The sequence below is a fragment of the Stegodyphus dumicola genome, chromosome 6 (assembly GCF_044657685.1).
Source record: "Stegodyphus dumicola isolate Sdum_Otavi_A_Nest chromosome 6, ASM4465768v1".
Taxonomy (NCBI): Eukaryota; Metazoa; Arthropoda; class Arachnida; order Araneae; family Eresidae; genus Stegodyphus; species Stegodyphus dumicola.
In genome coordinates, this window is record NC_140773.1 from 64,809,599 (window position 1) to 64,822,160 (window position 12,562).

Sequence of the window (12,562 nt, forward strand, 5' to 3'; positions counted from 1 at the left end):
TAAAAAGCGCCATTCCGAGGCATTGTGATAAAGAGAATTTTGCTTTTTATTTAGCGGAGGAAGTGTGGAGGAAAATTTGCAGAAAAAATCGTTCAATAATTTTGTTGAATCAATAATAAAAGTGTATCCACCATGTACGCAAGATTCTGAAGAAGATTAGGTAAGTTAGTATTTTTAATTATTTGAGGATATTATTTTTATGCATCGTTCTAAATGTAAGGTGGAAGTAAAGTAATTTGGTATTATTGGAAAACTGTTATTAGCAATGATTTAGTTTAAAGTAATTAGGATTGTAAGCTAATTTTTATTAATTTAATGTATGTGCTTATTTGTATTTCAAGTAGTGTTTTTGAATTTAATTATATTTTAATTAAATGATAGTTATTTTGTGAATTATATGTTTGTAGAATTTGGTATACCTTAGAGTGGAAGTAAACGTGCATGGAAATAATTTAAATATTTGACACTAAGTATTTGTAACCATTTGTAATGTTTGCGGTATGAATTGGTGACGTTTGTAATATGATAGATAATGTAGAGGTAAAAGTTTTTGGATATTTTATTTATTTTATACATGGAAATGTTCATATTTGGAAAGGGTATATACTTTTTCGCGATCAGGTAATTTCATATATGTTCTTTTTACTGGGTTTAAAGATTCAGAAAATTGTCATGCATTTTTGTTAAATTTTTCTAATTTATGAGAAAAAAGCAGTGTACATGGATATAGTGAAGAGTGTGCGCAATGCCATTTTTGTGCAATTCTGGGATGTTTCTTTAAGTAAAAATAAATCGACGTGTACATGGTTTATTCGTATGTGTTATTCTGAAAAATGCGCAAGGAGTTTGCTATTGTGCATTTTTTCCCAATTTTGCAGTGAATATTTGTCATGATTAAGCAGTTTTGTTACATAAAATTTCTAGCATTAGTGTAATTTGGCTAGTAGATTTTCTAGCATAAGTGTAATTTGGCTAGTACACGTTGACCTATTTTCACTTAAAAAAACATCCCAGAATTGCACAAAAATGGCATTGCGCACACTCTTGACTTTATCCATGTACACTGCTAAAGTCCTAGCTAGTAACCTTTATCACCTTACCAAAATGTCACCAAACTACCTGTTACCATATTCCAAAGATTAGCCCTACCGGACTTCAGTCGCTTTACTATTTGGCTGCTGATGAGCTGCATATCAGTTGCAAAGCATTGAATAATAAATAATATGTTCCTTAGTTTTTGTTACGAGTTACACGCAAGTTCAGTTCTGAGAAGCAAGAAAACAAGTCTTAATAAAAACTAATACACAAAATTTAAAATGAATATGTTGGTTTTTTAGTGCTATACATGAACATATATAAAAAATAAGTTGGAGCAGAATATAATTTATTACTAAAAAAATTTAATGGATTTTCAATTAGAGTTTTGAGAGTACTTTGAAATTATGCAATGACGATATTAATTATAAAAGTGGCTTTTTGATTTTATATTTTCATAATTTTCTTAGAAACTGTACGGTTAAAAATAGGAATATTTTGGAATTTTATAATACTGAAAGATATTCAAAGGCAGATCTGAATTTTACTAATTTTTTCTATTAAATAGATAACTTTAAGACACGATAACACGCCGAATAAATACTAATTCAGAAATCAAACAACAAAAATCAGCGTTATATTTACAAAGTTTTCACAGGACTAGTTTCGATGGTTTTACCGAACCACCATCTTCAGCTGCAAAACCGCAGATGAACAAGATAGGAAATAATGATTAGATAAGATAAGAAAGCCTGGACAAGAATAAGCAAGTGGCGCCATCTGTTGGTAAAACCAGAACTAAAACATAATTTCTTTAAAGGCCGAAGGCAAATTTGGATTGGAATTAGGATCGTTAACTAGAACAGAAAGATTTTTATGAATGTGAAATGCCTCTAGAAAATCCAGTTCTCCAATGGAAGATGTTTTTTGAATAATTTTGGCAGCAGAAAAACTGAAAGTGTGGTTTTCGGACCAACAATGTTGAGCAACAGAAGACTTCTGTGTTTCCTTTTTTCTAACATATGCCTCATGTTCCTTGACGCGAAATTTTAAGGCTCTCTTAGTTTGGCCAATGTAAATTAAACCACACTGGCAAGGAATCCTATAAATACCCCAGGAATTCATATCCGGAATGGGGTCCTTGAGTATGGAACTCGGAATTTTATTGATGGGAGAATAAACAACCCGAAAGTTAAATTTCTGCAAAATATGTGCAACTTTATAGCTAATTGATGGAAAGAAGGGAATGACAACAGAATTTTTATAATCTCCTAAAACAAGATTGTGCCTTTTAGTGTGTTGAGATGAGAATTTTTTAACTGCTTGATTAATAATGTTGGGTGGAAAGCCCCTGTCAATAGCTATTGCTTTTAAATACTTTAGTTCTTCATCAAGGGCTAGTTTGGAGGAGCAAACTTGAAGAGCACGGAAAACATAGGAATAAAATGAAGCTAACTTTTGTTTAGTCGGATGACATGATTTAAAGTGTGGTGGAAGGCAAACCGATGAAGGTTTACGGTAAACCGTAGTACTGAAGTTGGATGTGTTACGTGTGACCAGAATGTCGAGAAACGGAAGAGAATTGCAAGTCTCAAGTTCAAAAGTGAACTGAATAGCAGGATCGATAGAATTCATTGTTGAAAGAACTTTATTTAAATCATCTTTATTACCTTCAAACAGAGTAAAAGTATCGTCTACGTAGCGGAACCATGCCGGGAAGTTTAAAGTTTCAAACAATTTTGATTCATAATAATGCATGTAGATATCAGCCAGGATGGGAATGAGGGGGCTTCCCATGGCTAATCCCTCAGTTTGCTTGTAATATTTATTTTGGAAAACAAAATGTGTTTGTTTCAAACAGAGTTGAGTGAGAGAAATTAGCTCATCAATTTCGATGCAAGAGAAATGAAATTCGCGAAGTCTGGTTTCTAGACATCTTAATGCACCCTCCACTGGGACATTGGTGAATAATGATTTTACATCAAAAGAAACCATGAGTAAATTACTAGGAGAAATGTTTTTAACTCTTTTTACAAACTCTATTGAATTTTTTATGGTGTAAATGTTATTGTCTAATAGAGTTGAAAATCTAGAAACTAAATATTTAGCTAATGGATACGAGGCAGTACCTAAATTTGATACAATAGGGCGGAAAGGAATACCACTTTTATGAATTTTGGGAAGAGCATATAATCTGGCACAATTCGCAACAGATGGGATAAGTGAATGTTTTAAGTTGGCTGAAATGATTTGCGAAGATTTGATCGCAGTTTTTTGTTTTAGGAGATTTGTTTTAGGAGATTATAAAAATTCTGTTGTCATTCCCTTCTTTCCATCAATTAGCTATAAAGTTGCACATATTTTGCAGAAATTTAACTTTCGGGTTGTTTATTCTCCCATCAATAAAATTCCGAGTTCCATACTCAAGGACCCCATTCCGGATATGAATTCCTGGGGTATTTATAGGATTCCTTGCCAGTGTGGTTTAATTTACATTGGCCAAACTAAGAGAGCCTTAAAATTTCGCGTCAAGGAACATGAGGCATATGTTAGAAAAAAGGAAACACAGAAGTCTTCTGTTGCTCAACATTGTTGGTCCGAAAACCACACTTTCAGTTTTTCTGCTGCCAAAATTATTCAAAAAACATCTTCCATTGGAGAACTGGATTTTCTAGAGGCATTTCACATTCATAAAAATCTTTCTGTTCTAGTTAACGATCCTAATTCCAATCCAAATTTGCCTTCGGCCTTTAAAGAAATTATGTTTTAGTTCTGGTTTTACCAACAGATGGCGCCACTTGCTTATTCTTGTCCAGGCTTTCTTATCTTATCTAATCATTATTTCCTATCTTGTTCATTTGCGGTTTTGCAGCTGAAGATGATGGTTCGGTAAAACCATCGAAACTAGTCCTGTGAAAACTTTGTAAATATAACGCTGATTTTTGTTGTTTGATTTCTGAATAGATAACTTTGTCAAGAAAAGGGATAATTATTAAAAAGGTTTATTATCACATGATTATTTTACTTTCATTAGGCTTTATATATTGTTTTCTGTGCTAACTTGAATTGAATACAAGATAATTTTTGTATATCACATTTAACCGGTTACATCCATATGCTTAATATCTAATAATTTGTACTTCCATATGCTTAATATATTGTGTTCTCTGCAAACTTGAATTTATGTCATTTATTATTTAATTTATTTTGATTATATGAACTAAATATCAGGTTTACGCAGCTTACTTCCAAGTGTTTTAATATCTGATTATCATATGTCACCTGTTGTCGAAGTCGATCAACCATTGGGGAGCTTGGCGAGTAAAACTGCAATGGCACCAACGGGTTTATATCTAGTTTATTGCTTTTATTAAGTTATTAGTATTGCTAGTTTATTGCTATGAATATCTAATTTAATGCTTTTGTGAAAGAAAACCCGACTAAAAAAAACTGATTGACATCTTTCACTGTGATTCATCAAGATTTTATCACTTTCAAAATACTACATATGCATAAAAAAATCTAGTTTTTTATTGCATATTTAAAGAAGAACCATATAAAAGTACAAAATTTACAAGGCAACTCTTCCAATTCCAAATTTTGATACCTTTGCTGAAAAACTGTAGCATGCTTACATATTTAAGAATCCGTAGGCAAAGATCTGATAAATAAAATTGATCAGATCATGTGTAATTTGTAACCTGAAATTACATGCAATAATTTTAATAGAGATTTTACATTTATAAGATGATCAACTCTTCTTTTTCTCTTATTTATATAGCTGCAAATGAATGTGAATATCTAGTTAACGCTTTTCATGTAGTAATTATTAGAATGACTTTTTCTTTTATTAAGCATTGTCATTAAAATTATAGTTTTAATCATAAGATATTTAGGTAGCCATAAAAGGATATACATTATAATACAATAATTTATGTCATTTGCAATACATAAATACACTGCAAACACAATATACTTACTTATTCGTTGCTGCTCATGTTCATCATAAAGTTTCACAATTTCATCTAAAGGTTTATCAGGTTCAACATCATCAGAAAATTCTGCTAACGTCTTATGAAGGAGATCAACAGGCTGTAAATAAACTTTATTATTAGAATTAAATATCACAATACAGTTCTTTTTTAAAATTAGAATTTTCACGCATAAAATTAAAACTCCATTATTAAAGAGAAAAACCAACCTTAATTCCAACACGAGAACATGCCTCAAGTGATCTTGGACTGGTTAAAACATAAGGGCAAGACTGAGCATCAGGAGAATCATAATTATACAAATCCAAATTTAAAGACAAATCCTGAGGTGGCACAGGTGGAGGTCCTGAGGGAACAGCATTCTGCGTCGTTTCTTCGGGTGTCTTTATAGTAACATTTGTTTCTCCAGACATAATACTGTCAAATGCAACAAACTAAATACTTAGTATTATATTCTACTACAAGTCGAATTCAAAATACATCTAAGTGCATAAACTTAACTGCTATATTTTAAATTAAATTATGCACGTCTAGTCTACAGAAAACAAACGACAAAGTAAATTCGCTTTTTTAATAAACAATAATAGTATAACTTACGATACCGAAGTACCCTCCTGAATTCACCTACATGCTCAAAATTTATTTCATAATCATTTTTACAATAAGTCACTTCGCAGACACAGAGAAAGCGGCATTCGACCGCATTACTTGACAGATTAAAAACATTCAACCGCAACAACGAAACGCAATCTTTCTCTAGTAGTTAATCAATCCTACGAAATTTCTCAGCTTACACAAGGCCCATTACGTTTCACATTTCAACTCACAGGTGGCGCCCTTTCTCCAAATGATTTGACATCAGGAACGCGAAGGTTTCCTGGCTTAGGTAAAGGGCTTAAATAAAATAATCTAAGAAGAATTTTACTGAGCTTGCAAGAACGTCCAAGGAGGTTATAATAGACCTTTAACCTCTATTCTAATCACCTTGCTCTAATCTCCATGAGGAACGAAAACATGACTTAACTACGGTAAGGCTCTAGTAGGTCTAAACTACAGAGCCTCTATTTTTGAACTTACGTCCTTTTATGACGTACGTTCAACAAAAATAAGTAAATAAAATTATAAATAATCAATAATTTTAATTAAATAAATAACAAATATCTAAATAAACAATTTTAATTAAATAAAACAAAAATTAATAAATAAATCAATTACTAATAAACAATTAAGTAATAAATTAAAATAGCCAGGCTTATCTTATTTGGGGCTCTTCTTAGCATTGCAGTTTAATTCACTCCTAAGAAGCTCCGGTGGGGAATTAAGTCCTGTAGTTAGATCAAGAGATTTCATTATTTAAGCCCATGACAAAATGATTTTTAACGAAATCAAGCAAAATAATTACCATTCCTTCCTAACCTCAACGCTACCAGGCAGCTCAATTATGTAGCTTCATAAATAGTCCACCACTGTTTGGACAACAACGAAGATCGTATTATATTCTTGAGTGTCAAGATGTAGAAACATCTTCTTACTCGGCTTTACTACTATTTATCCGAAGGACTCATGGCAATTTACCTAACTTGCAATTCTTTGGAGAACTAATTCCCTGGATTCCTACTTATAAGTATCTAGAAGTAATACTTCATTCAAAATTAACTTGGCAACCTCACATTCAAAAAAACAATTTCCATAGCGAAGGCTGTCAAATCCCAATTACTGTCTTTTTTCGCTAGAAAAAGCGACCTGTCCACGCAAAACCAGATTTTACTCTATAAGATAATAAGGCCTATTCTGACTTACGCAAGTCCCGTGTGGGGCGCAACAGCAATTACTAACAGGAAACACAGCCAAATTTTCCAAAATATTATACTTCGGCAAATCTACAAAGCTCTTTGTTTTGTTACGAACGATGACATTAAAAAATGCAGCCAAAATTATTCCCTTAAATCGCTTCATACAGTGACTTTCGGGTAACTTTTTCAAAAAGATTCCTTCGATCGGTATCCCTATTCTTCATTCATTGCCTATTTATCATCCAGGAAATGCGTCATCTAGAAAAAGGCCCCAGAGCCACTCTAGAAAGCGCATATAATGCGTTACCATTTCCTAAATCACTTGGGACGTGAATGGCCTTTCGCTACGTGAATGACCAGTATATCATTGATCAAGGAAATTTCGAATCTTTTCAAAATATATGATGTAACCCTTCAAAACTGATTCTGGCCTTTTATTAGATCTCAAAATTATTTTCCCCTCAGGAAGGCAGTTTACCTTTTGTTAATTTGACGATTCGACACTAAATTTTACCTCTTTGCCGAACCCTCTTTCTGATGATAATTATTTAATCTTTGATGGCATTGAGCCTATGAGCCTCGTAATTGAACTCTTCCTTGATGCTTGATCCTTACTCGGCTTCTGATAAGCAATCTAGGGGAAAACGAAAGAAGAACAATGTAGAATCTTGTCCGACCTAAAAATGAAATGATGTCGGATCGTCTTCCAAAATGCATGAAGCATTTTATTTAAAATCAAAACAATCTCAACAAACAAAGTTGATCGCTGTGCAGCTTTAAAGCTGGAATTCTCACTGAACTGAGTTTATTCTTTCATAAATATTAGTTGGGCAAATCACTTGAAGATTATTTATTATTTATGAAAAACTGAACTTTCCAAATACGAGGGGGGGATCTTGGGCTGTATCTACCCTCCCACGTCGGACGATTAGGGGATCTAGTCTGGACACCGGTCGAGATCGATATCGGAAAACCAGTCGGGATTCTTTTTCCACTCGACTGCAGAAGGGAGAGCGAGTCTGGCCCCTTCATATTCCGTCGGCGGAAAGTGAAGTGGAAATTCCGTGCGGAGGTGACGTTTATTGCGTAGCAACCAGTCTATCTCACCTCTACATTTCTCCAGGCTCAGGGAAAGGGGGTAGTTTGTTGTCAAAGGGGATGTTTCGCACGTACGTATTACTTAGGATGGCGGTAGAAAAAAAATCGAGTTCGAGTAAATGATGAAATTATCCGAAAAAATGCGCTGCTGCATTTAGTAAAGAGTATGGAAAAAAGAAATGGGGAACGTTAATGGATATTTTAAATGCAGAAAGAAATGTCCTTTTCAAAACTTCAGGTATGTGAAGAAACGTAAACATAATTTTACGCATGATCTTTTGCAAAATGGAAATTTTCTAAAAGGTTACATGTTTGTAAATTATTTGTTAACAGGAATTTTATGATTAAAATACATTATTTTGTCTGAGAAGGTTATGCAACAACGTCATAAGTCAAATCATTGAAATATAGCACCGCGTACGCGTGTTTAATATTCGTAATAAATTTGAATAAAAAAATATTTTAATTTTTAGCAACCCATGATTATATCAATAATTTTATTTATTCAGAAATTATACCTACCACGTAGCTACAAATATACTGTGTATCGTAGATACCAATAAGCAGTGTGTAAAAATATAACAAACTTTTAACAAAAGTAATAGGAAGAAAAATAAAAAATTCAATAACTGTAGGTTAAATCATAAAACATATTATCTTGCACACACACACACACACACACACACATATATATATATTAACATATGCAGTGAAAGGAAATTGCAATACGTATTCCTATTTATACCCTTTTTAAATCGATCCCACCAGTGACCGTGTGGTAAAATCGCTGAACACTAATAGTTTGGTCAGATGTCCAAATACTGCGAAAGGGTTTGTTACATTACCAACATATCTCTGATAACCAATATATCTGTCATTACCAACATATTTCTCGTAATTTCCAAAAGCATAAAAAATTAAGGCATACAAAACCTGTTTTAAATACATAACTGTATGTATATATAAATGTATTATAAATATATTAATATATGCAGTGAAAGGAAATTGCAGTACATATTCCTATTTATGCCCGTTTTAAGTCGATCCTACTAGTGGCCGAGCGGTAAAATCTCCGAACACTGGTAGTGCGGTCCGAGGTTTGAATCCCGGGAACGGGCTGGACGTATGGGCTTCATTACCAAAGTATCTGTCATTACCAATATATCATTGGTAATGACAGATATATCATTGGTAACTTCCAAAAGCATAGAAGTTTAAGGCACAGAAAATTTGTTATATATATATAACTGTATAAATATATTAACAAATGCAGTGAAAGAAATTGCAGTACATATATATTTATACCCTTTTTAAATTGATCCCACCAGCGGCCGGTAAAATCGCTGAAGATTAGACGTTCGGTCCAAGGTTGGAATCCCGCGAACGAGCTTGTTGCATGGACGTTTTCGTGGCTTTCCCCATGTGTTACGTGTATACGAGCTAGTTTTCCTTAGAATGTTCTCCACGAAGGCAACCCTCACTTTAGGCAGATATCCCACGAGGCTGTGCCATAATTACATAAAACCCAAACTAAGCTCTTTTTAGATCTGAATAAATATACACAAAACTGATGTAATATCTAAAAGGAGACCACATTAAAAAATCTTAAACTAATTATAAATCTTGCATTATAATATTAACAAACATTTAACCAAAAATTATGCAGGAATTTAACTTGTTTTATACAGGAGATTCTAGAAACTGACAGACAGACAGACAGACGTCTTGTTTTGCACCCGCTAAGTCTTTCTGCACCGATGGGCAAAAAATCAAGCATAGGTGCGAAGGAAAGGTATATAAAAAGGGGGCAATTTCGTATTTGAGGAGAGTAAAAAGGAACTTCGTACATTTTTTACGAGTTCAAAAGGCCAGAAAGAAAAGATGGGACAAAATAAAATTTAAAATAAATGGCCCAAAAATAATAGAGGGAAAAAGATTCTAGAAACTATTGGAAATTGACATTGATATCGGTACAGTTAAACTACTTATATAAATATTTTAACTGAAAGCAATTTAATGTAAATGTTGAATTTAGGATGTGCATAGTTTGAATTATATACTGCATAGTCTTTAATGCATGTCTAATGTATTACATTTTTATATACTACAAATTTAAATAAAAGTAGAGGAAAATACATTTTAATTTAAAACATAAAATTTCAAAATTCCTAAATTACTCATCAAAACATGAAATTAAATACATTGATATATACATTAGTTTAAAAATTACAATTTTAAATTAAAAGTATGCACCCCTTCTTTATATGTGAAATAGGAAAACACCAAATATATTATTTTCACTAAAATTTAATTAAGGCATTGGTAATGTAGAATAAATAAATAATGTAGAATTGTCACCATCAAATGCGTTCTTTCTATAGTGAAATACTCGAGTTTTTCACAAATCTTAAGAAATTAAAATATCTATTACGTACACTTTCAATAACAATCCGTGACCTCCGCCGTCCTCAGTTTAGCTCTAAAACGACAGACAGAAACTTAAACGGCCACTGTCCTGCTGACGGAAAAACTTCCGACGCGTCGAACTTTGTAATGATCGAGACGATGACACCAGACTCGCTCTCTGTCGAGTAGATCGGAAAAAACGACCCGTTCTTCTAATTCGACGGTGTCCAGACTAGGACCCTCTGTCGAGTAGATCGCAAAAAACGACCCGTTCTTCTATCTCGACGGTGTCCAGACTAGGGCCCTATATTGGCATGGCAAATTGAAAGTGTACAAAAGCGCAGATGTCTCTACGCAACTAGTCGGGCATTTTAGCATTTTTACTTTGTATGAGCTAAATGTCCGACGTCGGACGTGTAGATACTTCGTTACGCTAAGGCTTATAGGAGCCTTACACTTGGGAGCGCGAATGCCTGATGATTCAGCCTGGTATATAGGAGCCTTACGTTACGCAAGGCCAACTAGATATCTAGTTCTCTTGCTATGAGCCTTGTAACTGAACCCTTCTTTGAACCTTAATTTTTCGACCTACGGGCAGAAAGAATTAGCGAGTGCACAATAATACTTCTGTCCTAAGGTAGGTATATAGGAGCTGTCCAAGGTCTGTAGAAAGAACCAAGAGCACGGAATAAAGAGGAGCGGTTGACTTCTGTCTGGTGTAACCATAACTGTCAGATTTCGTTGGCGACTTTTGAGATTAGCATGTAAAGGATCACGTACGGAGGCAGGATCTTAGAAGAGCTCCTAAATTTTCAAAGTTTTTTTTTTCAGAAAAAGGTCATTTATTTAAGAAAAATTTTCGCGAATATCCTCTACATTGTCTCGTTCTCAAAACCGACAGTTTTCCCGTATTTAAAGGCCTCATCTTCCTTGCAATCTTTTACAACACCAAGACGGAACATTCAGATAAGTAGAACTTCTTTTCTCTAAGCTAAACCAAATATCTGTCACTAAAGTACCTTTAAATTCATTTATTTATTATGATCATTATTATTATGCTCATTTTATTATGTTCTGGCTTTAAATACTTAGTAATTGCTTTAAATCATGTGGCTCTTTTTTTGGTGTGTGTTTTGGTTACCATCTCGTAGAGACGCTATCCTTATCAGCAGCCCTTATCAGTAATGTAGTCTGTTAGCGCTACCCATTGGGCCTTCTTTGAGGAATTTCTCGAGAGGGAAAAAATACGATCTTGGGCCTCAATCAATGTATAGATTTGTAGTTTTTGCTCCTTTGATCTATATTTCCTATCTATTTAAATTAAAAGCATATATTAATACAGTGTGCCTCAACTTGATAAAATAGTACACATATAATAAATTATGACCGTTAACTTAATAAATAAATAAAATGCTTATTTTTTTAAAATTAATTAATATTAAAATAAAAAAACTCTGTAATTTATTTACTTACTTATTTTTGCTGATATGTTCTCGCCTTGTTTTAGATTTATGATTTTATCTGATGGTGTTTTCTGAGTATATGAATATGTTGGAAACCACAATAGATGAAGTTAATTTAGTTAATGTATAATTTTGCATGATATTATACGTATCTTGATCTTACGTGTCTTCTGTTACTGTGTCTCAAGGTAGAGGATGATAACATATTTTTTCCCATGTTAAAAAAAATAATTAATTAAAAAATTTTTTAATTTTTGTTTCCCTGTTATAGCAAAAGTTAGCTTCTAAACTAGACTTACACTGTTATGTGACTGGACCCCCCAATATTTATATTTTATTATTAATTTCCCCCCATCTACACATCTATTCAGCTTTACAAAACACATTCATTACACGCACCTGGAAGACTCTATTTAATGTAAATGATAACAACATCCTTTGACTACACTTTGACACATTCGCGGTTTTTTTTTTTGTTTTTTTTTAAAACAAAATTCTCTTACTTCCTTTCCTTTTCTTTCTATAGACCCTTTTCCTTTTTTTAAATTATAAATAATTTTTTTTTTCCTCTCCATTACTTTTGGGCCATTTATTTTTTACTTTATTTTGTCCCATCTTTTCTTCCTGGCCTTTCGAACTCGTATAAAATATACGAAGTTCTTTTTACTCTCCTCTGAAATACGAAATTGCCCCCCTTTCTATATACCAGTGCTCCGCAACCGGTGTGCCATGAGTAGGATATAGGTGTGCCGCAATCAAATACATGTATTTGACA

At 33.1% G+C, this 12,562-nt stretch overlaps 1 protein-coding gene across 4 annotated transcripts in view; it reads right to left on the reverse strand.

Annotated features, from left to right (window-relative positions):
* The window catches only part of LOC118182393 (uncharacterized), a 130,508-nt gene extending 124,714 nt beyond the window's left edge, over positions 1 to 5,794 (reverse strand). For 2 of the 4 annotated variants that reach the window (XR_004757054.2, XM_035351735.2), the window contains exons 1-3: positions 5,625 to 5,792; positions 5,237 to 5,444; positions 5,016 to 5,127 (exon numbers count right to left, since the gene is read on the reverse strand). Coding sequence is in view for 3 of the 4 variants with exons in the window: in XM_035351735.2 (XP_035207626.1) it covers positions 5,016 to 5,127; positions 5,237 to 5,440 (316 nt within the window). In the remaining variant the exon portion in view is untranslated. Of the gene's footprint in view, positions 1 to 5,015; positions 5,128 to 5,236; positions 5,445 to 5,624 lie in introns of all 4 variants that reach the window. The other 2 variants (XM_035351736.2, XM_035351737.2) reach the window with 2 other exon arrangements.
* Between the last annotated feature and the right edge of the window lie 6,768 nt (positions 5,795 to 12,562).